Source organism: Cetorhinus maximus, chromosome 18 (assembly GCF_964194155.1).
Source record: "Cetorhinus maximus chromosome 18, sCetMax3.hap1.1, whole genome shotgun sequence".
In the NCBI taxonomy this organism is placed as follows: Eukaryota; Metazoa; Chordata; class Chondrichthyes; order Lamniformes; family Cetorhinidae; genus Cetorhinus; species Cetorhinus maximus.
In genome coordinates, this window is record NC_135896.1 from 42,433,056 (window position 1) to 42,449,382 (window position 16,327).

Below are 16,327 nucleotides of genomic sequence, written 5' to 3' on the forward strand. Positions count from 1 at the left end.
CTCGCTGCTTCCCTACCCTACTCTCCCCTCGTCGCTTCTCTGCCTGAACCCTCACTGTGAGTGAGGACTCAGGAGACCGCTGGTGAGGGGGAGGAAGTGAGCAAAAGGAGCTATGAGTGGGAGAGTCAGGCAGGGAAATGCCGAGTGAGGTAAAAAGTCTCTGGGGAGTGAGAGGAGCTGCTCCAAAATGGCACTAATCGAGTCACGCACGCTCCGTCGACTCTGACATGAAACAATTTCAACCCCTCAAGTATTGCTCGTGTATAAGTCGACTCCCTACTTTTTGCCAAAAATTTGGTCTCAAAAACTTGATTTTTACATGAGTATATATGGTAATTCCCATTTTAAGGCTGTCTCCTCGTACAGGATTTCCTAATGGGAGCAGTTTCTCTATATCATTGAAATCCCTTTATCATTTTAAACATCCAATTAGTTCACCCCTAAACTTTTAAAATGCATATATTTGGTTTGTATGCTCTGCAGTTCAAAGTTTCAAGTGCTTGTGTCATTCAGGTGAATCTGTACAACATTGCTCCAAGCAAATATGTCTTTCCTCAGTTGCAGTAGTGACCAAAACTGAATATAGTACTGCAAATGGGCTCTGACCAAAACTTAGTATACTGAAGCATCACTTTCTTAGTTTTTATCTCAAGGGATTGCTTTTTGTACCTTTTCATTAGCTTTTAGTGGTTCTTGTACGCTGACGTCTAAATCCCATTGCACCCGCACAGTTCATAGTGTGTCTCATAATTAAGAAAATAATCAAATTTGACCTTTTTCAGATCCAAAGTGATGGCCTCATAATTCGCCAAATTGGTCCCCGCTGTTAATTCATTCTGAAGCCAGTTGAAGTAGGAAACCAGATGCCAATCTTTTTACTTAATACTAGATTTATTTACAGAATTCAAAAGTACAAATGCCTGCCTTCTCTCTAACCAACACCACGTGTCCCAGAAGAGTCTCCTTATACACTTCTGAGTAAAAATCAAATAAACAAATTAACTAAGAAACAAATCAACAGCCCCTTAAAGGGGGAAAACATTACAAGTAAATAAGTTGATGCAGAATGAGAGCTGCTAAAACCCAGGATTGAACCAGGGACTTTTAGAACTTCAGTCTAAAACTCTTGCAACTGAGCTATTTCAACTTTCATACAGTCTCTCATTATATGCTCTTTTGTAAACCAATAAAATAAACTAATTAGCAAATACACTAATGAACAGTTTAGCCCCTTAAAGGGGCACTAACAAAGACAAAACTTTAAAGGAAACTTATTAAATTAAAATAGTGTTTCCGAGACTGATAATGCACTCCGGCCCTTGCAACGGCCCTGGCTAGGGAAGCAGTCTCTCATTGTACTCCTTTGAGTATACCAACAAAAATAACTAATTAACAAATTAACCAATTAATAGCCTCTTAAATGTGCACTTTGAGGTGTCAGCTATGGCTCAGTTCATAGCACCCTCGCCTTTGAATCAGAAGGTTGTGGGTTCATGTCCCACTCCCGGAAACCAAGAACTGTGAATGTACTCGAAAGAGTTACATGCGATCTGTTGATAACTCGAAAGAGTTAAATGTGCACTGTCAGTCTCTCATATGTGCTCAAGGTACTTAATCAATCAATGCCCTCCACATGTATATCCTTAATCTTAATAATACCATTAAAATATCTTTAACACCCTCGACCTCACATTCAAAGAATGTGGTCTGCAGCTGACCACTGTTGCTGGATTGTCATTATCTCCCATCCTGTGTGTGTGTAAATTTCTAGGCCAATCTTTGTCAGACACTGACCTGAGGTGCATTTTTGGCATTTTCTCCTATTTTAGAAAAGTGTGTAAACTTGTTTCTCTTGTGCCTGCTGTACCTGCTTTCAAAATATTAATTAGCTTTTCATTTCTCGGCAAACTTTTTCTTTCTTTTGGAGTATTACAAGTTATTCCTTGGAACTTTAACATTCACTGGATCCTGGAAGATCGGGAATGATCCTTACAACCTAGTCCCTGGTTTATACAATGAAGTGACTATTTCTTCTGCATTTGTCTCTGTAAGGCTAGTTCATAAAAAGGAGATCCATTTTCTTTGTGTTGAATAGCAGACTGATTATTATTATTAAATGAAATATAGCATGTAGCCTGCACATTTAGAAAGCTTAGAAATAGGAGTGGGCAGGTTGGGATCTTGCAAGGTGGCTGGGAATTGATGTGCAACTAGTTCTACGTGCCTGCGTTCTTGCATCACGATACTACTTTTTCCAGTGCACAGATATACAGACATGCCACACACACACACAGCAGGTCAATTAAGGAGGCATCTAATCCAAATCACAAGACTCGCCCAACTCTGGCTCTGAGATGCTGTCACTGTTGCAAATTACCTTTTATTATTTTAGCGTTCTGATTCTGACACTCCTTAAAGCTAAATTAGCCCAAAGGTGGTGACTGGGTAGGTGTGATACTAATTCTTGTCAGTTCAAAGCATTTTGTAACTTAATCAGCTTTGTTGTTTGTGGTTTCACTTATAAATCTTTATGTTTAAGGCATAAGATAATAAAAAGAAGACAGGATGACATGTTTGTCTCACTAGTTAATTTTGAGTTTAAAATTGCTTGTTCTTTCATTATACATAACTTCTGGTAATATTTCAATTTATACTGAACGGGCAGAACATAGGAACTGGAAATCTTAAGTTCCAGTGTAGAGAAACCCTTTTAACTTTTAACAAACGTGAGTTGGAAAAGTTAAAGGCCTGAAGAATGAAGATATTCGCTTTTGGTTTTGTGTAATCTCTTATAGTTTCTTGTTTTGTGATCACCAAAATATTTCTCTTATGTGCTTTTGTTCATTTTTTTCTGCCTTAGACAGTGCCACGTTTAGACCCACTCCTCTGTATGGCCAACCATCGTGGTGGGGTGATGATGACATGGATAACAAAGGAGAAAGAGATAAATCCAAAAAACCAGGAGATCCCAGCAATGGTATTTGGCAGTTTATAACATTAACACCGATTGAAACACTTAAAAGTGTCAGCCTACATTTTGTGAATTCAAGCTCCATAAATTTTCATCTGATTATTGAGAATCTGCTTAGCAAACATTTATGATATGTTATGACTGAGATCACCTATCAATCTGAGGAGGAGGAGATACAATCACTTAACTTTTTCATCGCAGGAACCATGGCCTGAATTTTTGAGCAGGTGGAGAGACTCTCTATCTTTGCGAAAATGACGGCGGAGGCCCGAATCTGGAAGTCCCGCCCCCGAACCCAGTTCCCACCATTTTTGCAGGGGTGGGAACAGGGGCAGGTTGAACTTTGGACATTCGTGGTTCATGGAGGCAGCTGCACATGTTAAAGTACAGCTACCTTCAGTCTGATCTGATTTTCACAGGAAGGGAGTGAGAAATATGATTTGCGTACATTAGACCTGTAAGAGAAGGTCTAAGCTTACCAGAGTCCTTTGGCGAAGTAGGGTACCCTTTTGGGTATGACCCTGGGACACCTTTGGTAGAGGTGAGGTGGCCTTTGGGATTGTTAAAAGTAAACATTAATGTGCATAAGAGTGGGTAAACTCAGTGGAACTGTCAAAGGGAGCTGTCTAGGCCTTTTAAATATTTGAATAAAAAAGCTGTCTGCAGTGTTGAAAAAAAAAATCTGTCTGCTGATTCAAGCCTGAGGGTTGCCATTACAGGATTAGTGCTGCATGACTGATTTCACAACTTTCATTATGGCAGTGGGGTGCCTGTCAGTTTACAGTTTGATTGACAGCTCCAAGTGCTTTTAAAATCTTTGAAGTACTCTGAATACAAATGCTTGTTCTTAAAAGCTAGATGTAGCGAATGAATTTTTATCAGAGTTTTTTTAAATAGTGAATTCTTCATTAGACACTCAAGAACTTTATTTAACCTCAGCATGGGTCTTGAGGTCTGCCCATGGTGGATACTGGTGAATTGGCATGGAGGATGTAAGGGCAAAGTGGATGGGGGCATGGTTTGAATGAGTTGCCATCAAGTTGGCATGGGGCTATAATTGGCCATGTGGAGGGACATAAGTTGGCATGGAGGGTATGACATGCCATGGGGGGGTGGGTGGGGGTCATGAGATGGCATGGATGGGGTATGGGGAGTGTGAGGGGTGAGTGCTGAAAGGCTTTTTTTTGTCTCAGTTGTGAAGATAAGAACGAAACAAAGTGCCAGAGCCTTTTGCCCAGCTCGCCTCCACACTTGACAGCCCCTGTGGCAGCCTACGAACTTTTCAGGGGCAGTGGGCATGACTCTCATAAAACCTGGTCCTCTCAGAACAAAAATCTGAACCTCCTTTTTCAGGAGTCGGGTTCGTGGAACCAGGAATTCTCCCAACTCTGCACACTCAACATGAGAGTGCAAATTAAGGCCTATGTGTAGGAATATTAAAAGGAGAGTAGCCTATTATTACAATTTTTAAACATGCTTGTTTCATTTTTTAATATTAAAAGAAATTATAAGACAGCAGTACGTTTGAACTCATGCATGTTCAACAGATCAACAAACAATCACCTCAACAAGAACTACTGGTCAGCCGCATGCTACTCCCACCCAAATTCACAGAGGCACTCTTCCTCCCTTCCCACCCTAACCTCCCAGTTCAGAGGCACCGTTTGCTCAGAGGTCTCGTGTTGCAACCCCGTCATTCGAGTTCAAAGAGGTACTGCAAAAGATCTTCACCTCCCACCCCAGCTCAGAGGCACTCTCCCTCCTTCATGATGTTTTAACTCACTGGCCCCGTGTTGTTTAAAACAGCAGTCAGATACAAACTACAAGTGGGACTACCATCAGAAAATTATCAAGGAGTAGAGGTTTAGCCATTTTTCAACCAGGTTCCATGTTGCGTTGTAAGCTCTGATCTTCCTCCCAAGTCAAGATTTGTGTGTATGTGTACACCCCTGGTCCTTGAACATTCCATAGCAATAAATAGATGCCCTCTTATGTCTTATATTATTTTATCTTTAAAAGATGCCTGTTTTTCCTCCCACCAACCCACCTCCATTGAAAATATAACTTTGAGTAATTTAAGTAAGTTAATTTGGAGACTTTATAGGAGCAGATTTTTCTTAAATACTGTAATGTCACCTGTTTGAGCTATCCTTCTCAAGATTGCCCTTGGATTATGTCCCTTTCAGTTAATAGGTAAACCTGTGTACATTAAACACAGATCTATCATCATTCCCTGTATATGCATAAATATTTGCCTAAGCATGTGCCATGTTCAAATCTGGTAAATATTTCTACTGGAGGACAATTGTAAAGTGTGTACTGAATACATAATTTAAAACACATTTCTAAATGTTTAGAAATTATTCTTTAATCTCTCCACCTGAAGAAATTATCACTTTGACATAACAGTTGTGGATAACTACTGTGCAAATGTATATGTACTTAGTAGTCAATAGAATGCTTTTGCAGTGGTGTCACTGTCACCTTGGCAAATACAGCAGTTAATTTATGCACACCAAAATTGCACAAAAAGCAAATGAATGAGCAGATAACGTCTCTTTGATAGTGGAAGACATTGTTTGGCAGAATGCCTAGGCAACATACTACTTTGCTTTCACTGGTGCCATTGAATCTTTTACATCCACCACAAGAAGAATACTTATCCAAAACACAGCAACTCTGGCAACGCTGCAATTAGTACTATAGCTAAGCATTTGCCTAGATTATGTGTTCAGTTTCCCTGAGTGAAGCTTCAATCCATAAATTCTGATCCAAGCTCATAATAATGCAAGCTATTTGGAAGTTTAGATTCCATCTGGTTTCCAAGGCAAAAGGTGATCCTCACAACATTTACCAAACATTATTGCATAAATTTAACTGCAACATTCCTTTGACAGTTCATTTATAACAACTGTTATTATGACTTTTACACAGTGCCTCTCTTGCCTTTGCTGCTTCCCCCTCCTTCGCTCCAATGCTGTGCTGCTCTTATATCCTTCTATGGTCTAGGTGGCTGAAGGATGAAGAAGTATAAATTACCTACCTGGAAGGGTCTTATTCATTCTTCCAATGATATATATTAATTAAGTTGATTTCAGTGTGTATTTTTTTTCTAATCCATTAAAAATAATTAGACTTTCTGGTATGCATAGAAATGTCATTCAGAATTATGGAATCTCCAATCGACAGGTTGTTGCATCTGCTTTCATGGAGCTTGTAAACAGGGCATAGGTGGCTTGAGTAACCAATTAGCCCATTGAAATGTTTACTTATCCTTACTAGTTAATTTCTTGCTAAACAAAATAATAACAATCATTCACGTTTCATCTTCCACATGCAAGTTTCATGCAATAAATTATATATTAAGGGAGCTTAATGTCTACAGTTTACTATTCATCAAACTTATAGAAACTTTTGCATCCACTGGCTTAGAAGCTATAAATTTACAATGGGAACGTGCTTTTGAAACAAATTTACTGAAAATTATTTTTTGAATGACAAGTCAATGAGGCTTCCAAAATAACTCTTAGGCTGGGATTTTCTGTCCCCATCGCAGGCGGGACCCGCCGCAGATGAGGCGGCGCTCCAGGCAGAAGTCCATTGACTTGAAGTGGGACAGGAAGATCCCAGCAGCAGGCGGATGTGGAAAATCCCGCCCACATAATTTCACAAATTAATCAGTGCAAAAAATGTATTGGGATGTTTATTTCCAATTGGTTATTTTTAAAATATATGCCAGAAATGTTCTGTGTGGAGCGATGTGGTTTCATGCTATTTAAGTGTTTTTATGGCTAAAAATGACTTATGGGTTTCATCTAAAGCAAAAGAGTCGGTAAGACAAAAATTAACCTTTGTTTTTGAAAAAAACCTTATTTCACAAAATTTTCCTTGAATATTTTATTGACGTAATATCAAAAGACAATTATTTTCTACTCCTCATTGTGTTTTTATAAGCAGTTTTTAATGATAAAGTGCTGGAAATACTCAGCAGGCCTGGTGACATCTGTGGAGAGAGAAGCAGAGTTAATGTTTTGAGTCGAATATGATTCTTCAGAACAGAAGAGTCATGGTCAACTCAACATTAACTGTTTCTCTTTCTCCACAGATGCTGCCAGACCTGCTGTGTATTTCCAAACACTTTGTTTTTTATCTCTCTTTTTTATTTCAGATTTCCAGCCTCTGCAGTATTTTACTTTTATTATTAAAATCTGCTTCCTTGCTGATAGTATCAAAATGTTCTAGGTCACTAATAAAATAATTTTGACACTTTTTAATTTGACATTTGATGGCCCAGTTACATTATCCACAGAAGTACGACCATTCGAGTATACTTGTAGAATTCACCTGTTATGCATGTATTTGAAATAGAATAATTCTACAACAATGGGCAAGTTCCTAAATTTTGTAAAGTATGTTTTGAAAGTACTTTGAAAATGGCAGTATTGAAAATACAGGCATGAGTTAAAATTGTTCTGCCTATTTTAGAAAATTTACATCAAATATTGAGATAACTAATCTCAGATATGTTTGCATATATCTTTTTAAAAGTAAATTCTTTGTACACTTAATGTGTATTTAGCAGTGCAAATAGTGACAAGATGAATTTACACAACGTTTGATGTAATCTTCTTAGATTTACCTATATTTTAAAATAGATAAGTGTGACGTTTTACATTTTGGATGATACAAGTTCAAATGAGGCAGAGTACCAAAAGAAGATAGGGGTACAGACACCAAAGTCACCAGATGTAGTGATGGGGGTTAATAAAGCCATTTAAAAAGAGAAACAAAGTACTAGAACCATTTTTAGAGGGGTACAATTGAAAAACACAAAAGCTATGTTAAACTTACATTGAACCTTGGGGAGAGTGGCAAATTTGACACCCCAAAAGGGTGTAGGGACATTCCTAGTAACTATAGGCCAGTCAATTTAACATCTGTTGTGCAAAAAGTTTTAGAAACAATAATCAGGGAAAAAAATCAGTGGGCACTTGGAGAGGTTTGAATTAATTGAGTCGAGCCAGCATGGATTTTTAAAAGGCAGATTGTGCTTGACTAATCTAATTGAATTTTTTGATGTAGTAATAAAGATGGTTGATGAAGGGAAACCAGTGGATGTTGTCTATATGGATTTTAAGAAAGCCATAGACAAAGCCCCACATAAAAGGTGGGTTAACAATGTTGAAGCTCATGAAATAGAAGGGTCGGTGTCAACTTGGAAAAAATAATTGGCTTAAAGATAGAAAACAGCAAGTTATTTTTCAGAATGGAGGATAGTAGACAATGGTGTTCCCCAAGGGTCACAGCTTAGATATTGGAATACAATAGAAAATTTCAAGATTTGCTGATGATTCCAAACTTGGAGGTGTGGATGACAGGATGATACCAATTGACTGCAACAGGACATAGCTAGGCTATCAGAATGGTCAGACAAGTGCAAGATGGAATTTAACACAGAGAAGTATGAGGTGATGCATTTTGGTGGATGGAATAGGGAGGGGCAGTATAGACTAAATGGCACAGTTCTAAAATGATTACAGGGGCAGAGGTCTTGGGGGGTATCATGTGCAGAGTTCTTTGAAGATAACAGGACATATTGAAAGAGTGGTCAGCAAAGCTTTTGGAATTCTGCATTTCATAAATGGAGGTATTTAGCACAGAAGCAAGGAAGTTATGCTGAACCTGTATAAAGTTCTGGTTAGGCTACAGTGAGAGTATTGTGTTTAGTTCTGGTTATCATACTTTGGTGAGGATCTGAGGGTCCTTGGGAGGATGCAGAGGAGATTTACCAGAATGGTTCTGGGGGATTTTAGCTATAAGTTTAGGTCAGAGAAGCTGGGTTTGTTGTTCTTGGAGCAAAGGAGGTTGAGGGCAGATTTGATAGACATTTATCAAACTATGACACATTTAGATAAGGTAGACAAAGAAAAGCTGTTCCCATTAGTTGATAGTACAGGGACTAGGCGACACAGATTTAAGGTGTTGGGCAGGGAGTATGTAAAGAAGAACTTTTTTACACAGCAAGTGGCAATAACCTGGAACCTGTTGCCTATGAGGATGTTGGAAGGGGAGATGGTGAATGATTTCAAAAGGAAACTAGATGGGCAGTTGAGGGAAATAAACGTACAGGGATGTAGGGATAGAACGGGGAAATGGGATTGAATGCATTGCTCTACAGAGAGCCAGCATGGACTCAAAGCACTGAATAGCCTCCATCTGCGCCGCCATGACTTCAGGACTCTATGAAATCACACTTAAGAGTACTGTGCATTGTTCTGATCTCCATTTTATGAAAAGGATATAGAGGCACTGCCGAAGGTGCAAAAAGATTCAGAAATATACCAGAACTGAGAGGATATACTTATTAAGGAAAGCTGAGCAGGCTGGGGCTGTTTTCACTGGAAGATGTTTATATTTATGGGGCAAGACCAAAACTAGGGGCTTTAAATATAAGGCAGTCACTCATATCCAGTGGAGAACTCAGGAGAAATTTCTTTACCCAGAGTGGTTAGAATGTAGAACTTGCCACTATAAAGAGTAGTTGAGGTGAATAGCATAGATGCATTTAAGGGGAAGTTAAATAAACAGATGAGGGAGAAAGGCGTAGAAGGATATGCTTATAGAGTTAGATGATGAGAAGTAGGAGCTTGCTCGTGTAGAGCATAGACACTGCCATAGACCAGTTGGGCTGAATGTGCTGTATATAATTTTGTGCTTTTAATGAAATGGAATTTTAGTAGCAGGTCAGGTATAAGTAAATAGATTGGCCGAGATTCTGCAGTTGTAATGAGAGCAAAATTGTCAGTGTTTGCTCTTATTACTCCACTGAAACTGACAACAATTCTGGGAATTCGCACATATACAGAATAAAGCAGAAATACAAAAGTTACTGTCAGTGATAGAATGTTTCTCCGGAGGGTGCACTGTTGATGCACCTCTGGACTGCAATCAATCGGAAAGCTATGAATTGACGAGAATTTCCACTCTTACATTGTTTGCCTCACTTTAAAATTCGTGAAAACGTTTTACCTTGTTGAATGAGGTGTAACTGGGTTTTCCGTGTGTACTACATTCATAATTACTGATAAACACCTTGAAAAACTAATTTTATTTTTATGGAACGTCAAATTTCTCCATTATGATAATTCCACATTTTAAAAATTGTTTTTTAATAAGTTTGTTTATATCGATATTTTAGCTTCTGTTGAAATCCGATCATCATTTAATTTTGCCCTCGGAATTTTAAATAAAGTGAAGGACAAAGTGCTTTTAACTTCCTGGTTTGCTGTCTGGGAATAATTCAATGTGATTGGTCTGGTAAAAATGCTCCCTTGTGACAGCCATATCCCATTAGGTATAAAGATCAATGCTGAAGATTTTACATGAATCATGGTACGATAAGCATAGTGAAGCTGACAATGTAAACATCCATAGACTGCCTTTTGAAATGTGCTTAGTTGCCATTAAGTGAAACGAACACATGTTAAATGTAACCTCAGCAGATCACTATACTAGTTGACGTTGCATCCCCACTCTGCTTGGAAGCATGCTTAAAAAAGGCAACTCTCTATTGCTCATAAAGTCAGCAGAAATTGTCTATGATATCTTTGGAGTGTGCATTTTGTAGAACTAGCGGCAATGCCCACATGGATTGTTTTCTCCATAACAGCATCCTACCTCTGCCCATGTGTTGCTGAAACCCAGATCCATGTTTTTGTCACCTCAAGGCTCAACTATTCTATTCAGTTCTTTTTGTTGACCTCCCATCTGCCAGCTTGTGTAAATTTCAGCCCCCTAAACCTCTCAATTCTTCTCCTCCTCCTGCTTTTTGTCCAAGTTTTTAGTGCCTTGCCTAATACCTACTTTGTTTCAACATGCATTCTTTTCTCTTGCCCCTCTGCAAAGTATTTTGGCATCATTAATGTAGATACCATTCTGTTTAAATTTGGGTTGCCTTTACTTGAGAAGCTGATGCACCAACAGCAGTAGTATTAGCAAGCTTTATCAAAGGGACTGGAGGAGTAAAATCCAGAAAATAGGCATACAATTGGGGTAGCAGAGGCTGAGAGATGATTAGAATTCATTAAAAACCTTTGTTCAGGAAATTAATTTTGATTTATTTATTCTACTCTGTAGATAATGCCAAGGATATATCAAGAAGTGACCAGGAAATTAATGGAAACATTCCAGATTATAAAGACTTCGGAGAAAAATCTGTCTATTCATTTCGAAGAGAGCCCAGCTACTTTGAAATTCCAACAAAAGAATTTCAACAGCCATCCAAATCTCCAGACTGCGAGGTTCATGAAATTCCAACAAAGGATACAGATACAATACAGTCACCTCGAGTTCAGAGTCATGCTTCTTTTACTATTGAATTTGATGACTGTACCCCAGGCAAAATGAAAATAAAGGATCATGTGACCAAATTTCCCTTGAGACAGAGAAAGGTTCAACAGGCAGAAAAAGTACCCGTACAAGGGGATGTACTGTCAGCAGAGAATAAAGTAGTTGACTGGCTAGTTCAGAATGATCCGAGCCTGATGTTGAAAAGGCAGGCTCAAAGGGACGTATACAGCACCAAGAGTGATCACCAGATGCACATAAAGACTCTTAAAGGTATTGTATTTCTTATGTTGGCCTTCATAGAGGATTAAAATTCAATATATCATGCCTTCAAATACCAGTTGGACTTCTGTTTTTATGATTCATAATTTTTTTAACAAAAATGTTACTGTACTATAACCAATGCCCACTCTAAATGCAAGTGTTCTCTTAGTTGTCTACTGTAACTTCGATAGAAAGTTGACAATCTCCAGAGAAATTACGCAAATGGTTGTTCACACTGTCCATATTTTCTGCAAAAGTTACGGTGAATGTTCAATCTCTTGTGTACTTTTAGAAGCAATTTATCAAATTATAAGAAAATACAAAGTATAACAGGTTTCCCTCATGTTACCTTGTAGTGTTGGATTTGTTTGCCAAAAGTTAGTTTGTCAGGTATGCTTAGCTGTTATTGCTAAATTACACATTTGCGAAGAAAGTGGCTCAACAAGGAAGCAGCCCGTATATTGAAGTTCCGCAGCAGAGAAGGTGCTAAATTTGTCATTCTGCAAAAAGGAGTAGAAATGAACTGTACAGATACAGTTGAGGTCAAATGTTACTAAGCCTCTGTTCTTAACATATCAAGTAATGGTGACTAGTGACCAACTGGGAATAGGGATTCAGATACTCCATGCTGTCCATACAATTGATAGTTCTTCTTGTTCCATATTTAATCTAAATGTCCAAGAATTGCAACAGAAACCTAACACCAAATATGAAAAGCACAAGTAGCATTATTATTTGCCAGCTTGACTTGAAGTTCTCAGAAACTTTTCCTACCTTTACTCCTTGTTTGGTCAAGTTTGTTTTTTTTTTGGAGTATATTTAGTTACTATAGCTGATTACACATTCCCAACAAAGTTGGCTCAGTAGGACCAGTGCTTTTGAGTGATCAAGTTCACCACAAAAGTGTGACAAATAAGGCTCTCCCATAAAGAAAGCTACTTCAAGCCACAAACTTTTATGTAAATTATGTTCTGTTCAGCCAATTAGGTCAGATGGTATCAAGTTTGAGTTGGAAAATTGCCCACCTCTATTAATTGGCATTCAGTCATTGATCACTCTTGCCTAATATGCTACAAGGACAGAAGTCTTATTTGGATTTAACTCTACGTGTGCAGCTTATTAGAGCCAGCTCTGGGTCCTAATTAATTTGGTTTCCTTTTAAATTACTACTACATGGGGCATGGATTTCTGTTCGGGCCACAATCGGGAAAATGTGCTGGACACTGCCAGTTTTGCCAAGATGAAGTTATGCCCATGTTCCGCACAAACTCATGAGCATAAGCCCAAATGTAAAAACTAGCATGAATCCACAAAATCGAGCAGCTTTATCGATTGTGATTGATTAATGACTGGAGCAGGACATTTATCAGGAACATGAAGAGGGGAAGAAATGCCAGACTATGAACCATTCTGCAGCTGACTGATTTACTTTTTGGTTGACTTCTATTGACTGCTGGTCGTTGCTGTCTTCAGCTACATAATTTATTGCAACAGAGCGGGATGCACCGATGTGACTTTATTTAACTGCTGGTTGTGTGTATTGACTAGATCATTTGATAGCTTATTTACTAACTAATTTAAACTGAAGTTAAAGTGAAAGTATAGATTAATGGTAGATGGTGCCTGTGTGCCTGAGATTCTGGGCACAGAGTCATCAACCCCGAGTAGGAATAATGGGCAGAAACTCTGACCTGGAGACATGGCCGGTTTTGTAGCCGGAAGCTGCTTGTGGCGAAGGAATTTTTAAAATGGCATCAAAGGTGATCAAAACTCCAGCATAAAGCGTTTATGGGCGCAATTTAAATTGCAAAATTCAATGATCTTTTGTGCTATTTAATTTTATCCTTACCAGATTCCGCTATTATCTGGGCAGAAACCTTGTGGAAAATCCATATCTAGCTAGGTGTATAGGGTATGGAGGGGAGAATAATTGAAGAAAAAGGCACCATTCACTAAAGTTGTAGCAATATTCTTTCAAAGATTAATTTCTTTTCAGCATACCAGTTTGCCCACCCTTTTCCTCTTTGGGATTTAATCTACACTTTTTGTAGTTTTATATTTGCGTGCCTCATTTTTGTAGCTGTTATGGTTTACTTTATTCAAGATTATTCATTTATTGAATATCATAACTTTTAAAGTGATTCAGTATGAACTGAGGACCTTTTTGTTTGAATTACAAGACATTTTAACCTATTAAAATAGCTTCTTATATTAACTGGAAACTTTTATACTGTTATTAGGTTGTAGACACGAAGATGGTACACAAAGCGATTCAGAGGATCAAGTTGCATCTAAGCAGCAGGAAAAAACAGACTCTACTTTGGATTCACACCCAGGGCAATTCCAGATTTACAGTCATGAAACCTCCAAACTACGTCAGCTCCAGCATGACCCACAACATATGCCCATGGGTCAACAAGCTTTTGTTATTGAATTCTTTGATGATAATCCTCGTAAACGTAGAGCACATTCTTTCACTCAAAATGCAAATGCGATGCATACTGATTCCTACATTGCTCTTAAAGCTAAACTAGAAAAACGTAAAGGCGCTTCAGCATATGAAAAAAGTACAGTACAGCAGACCCAATCTTTGGTGCAAGTGAACAAACCTACTACTAGTTCATCCGCTCCCCAAAGGTCTAATTCACTAAAGAGAGAAAAGACTGAAGAACGATTAAGCACCCCTGCTACTTCGAGCTCCAAAGGTTTACTTCGAAGTTTTGGGAGTGTGGGACGAAAGAGTAAGCTCAGCCAGGAGTTTGCTGCTGAACTGTTAAAAGAAACTACAAAAAGTATTACTGATGCAGAAAAATCTCCAGACACACTGCCTGTGACAATTGTACACGTGACAATGGCACCCACCGTTGCAGAGGCATCACTACCACTAGTATCGTCTCCAACAATTTCAGCAAAACCAACCTCCAAACAGGGTGATCAAGACAGTCTGAGTGATACAGGTACATACACCATTGAAACAGATACACAGGACAAAGAGGTTGAAGAAGCACGTAAAATGATAGACCAGGTAAGAAATGTAAATGCATTTAAATATATTGCTTCAAGGAAATATATGATCTAATGAAGTGTTCCATAGCAAAACAGGTTATTGTATCCTTACACCAATGTAACTTTATTCCTGGTTATTCTGCTTTGTGCTTTGGAATTGCCAGTGAAAGCATTTGCGTTGGCATTTGTAATGAACTTCATCTTCCATAGTTAGATGATGTTCCACTTTGGTGATATAACCAATGCGGAATACTGCCCTTGATCTACTTTTTGTGCTCGCCTGAGAAATCCCATCAATAGCCATTTGTGCTGTACATCATACCCACTTAGAAAATGGATTGAAACTGTCAGAAACTCATGGGGATTGTTAGCACTTACAGAAAACTTTAATTAATTTATTGCTGTTGCTTGTTCACTGGATGTGAGCAATGGTGGAAATGCCGCAATTACCGTTTATCTTCGGTTCCTGGTGGGCTGCATTGAACTGCTGCAGTCCTTGTGGTAATTGCACTCCCGTGATAGTGTTAAGTAAGGAAAGCAGAGTTTTCTCAGAGCAATAATGAATAAAAGGTCTTATTTATTCAATTCAGGGTGGTGTACCACTTGGGCAACAAGTGATGATCTTCCCCTGCTAACTCAGCGTGACTTCATCCAGCAAAGCTAAATAGCGTCTGTCTGTCTGTCTACCATTTGTTCATTGAGAAATTGAATTTGTTCTTGTTTTCAGCTGTGGAGCACACACCCAACTTCTTAATTTTGACTTCATAAGACCCCTCCCAAAAAAGCTGTACAGAAAAGAAAAATAATAAAATGAATTTGCTGTGAGATCATTTATCAGGCCGTATAAGCAGAGTGGTGACACATAACCAAACAGGAATGAGGGAAGTTGGCAAGTTTCTATCTCTGGTCATGTTTCACTGCCTAGTAGCAATAAAATGGCAGTTTTTGGAGAATGTTGTGACATTTCTGGACTCTTCATTTGCACACCTTTGTTTAAGACTCCCAATTTTAAGATTTGTCAAGTTCCCACACCACAAAAGTTAGTTGAGTTGGAAGTTGGCTGTGTTTGAGAGTTTATAGCAAAGCAGTGCAATTAAATCAACAATTAAGAAAGCATAATTACTGAACTGCGTTGTTAAAAATGGATTCCATTTTTACAGTAACAGTACACTGAATCTCAGTTCATGGCTGTATATATAACTGGCACCATGATGCTGTAGGTCAGTTGAAACAACTTGCCCAAATATGTAGTCTATCATGTTGTTATGGGCTGAGTAATGGCATTGTTTTATATCCTGAAGGGAACAAGCAGAAAAAGTTACTTTAAAAGCAACTGCAGCATCTTATCAAGGCTGTAGTTCTGCATTATGCTTGCAATGATGTAGCAAAACCTGGGGCTATGATAACCATATATGCAAAATCAATATTCTTCTGCTGATTGATTTGTTGAAGACAGAAAGTTAAACATTGTTGGCTATGTAATGCAAACTTTTCCATCTATAGAGGAATGATGGACGCATGTCTGATGTTTTATTGGTAGATGGACATTGGACAGAATTGTTGAGGATAATGATTACGAAGTAAATCAACAAAAAATTGTTGGAAATGTCATGAAAACTTTAGCCATAGAACTTGCAGTGTGTTGTGAGACATGTAACTGCTGGGCCTGAATTTTTTGGTCGTCGGACGCGTGCGATCAGCAGACCTGGGAGTGGACGGGAAATGAGCCACCGTCCACAG

The 16,327-nt window shown here is 38.5% G+C and overlaps 1 protein-coding gene and 1 long non-coding RNA gene across 9 annotated transcripts in view; one reads left to right on the forward strand and one right to left on the reverse strand.

Annotated features, from left to right (window-relative positions):
• LOC144693108 (uncharacterized) overlaps positions 1-16,327 on the reverse strand; it is a 90,170-nt gene that overhangs the window by 31,921 nt on the left and 41,922 nt on the right. The window lies entirely within an intron of this gene.
• Positions 1-16,327, forward strand: part of cep170ba (centrosomal protein 170Ba) — a 77,322-nt gene that overhangs the window by 24,443 nt on the left and 36,552 nt on the right. For all 7 annotated transcript variants that reach the window (XM_078562516.1, XM_078562514.1, XM_078562509.1 and 4 more), the window contains exons 7-9: positions 2,861-2,977; positions 11,108-11,590; positions 13,822-14,606. In XM_078562516.1, coding sequence (XP_078418642.1) covers positions 2,861-2,977; positions 11,108-11,590; positions 13,822-14,606 — 1,385 coding nt within the window. The remainder of the gene's footprint in view (positions 1-2,860; positions 2,978-11,107; positions 11,591-13,821; positions 14,607-16,327) is intronic.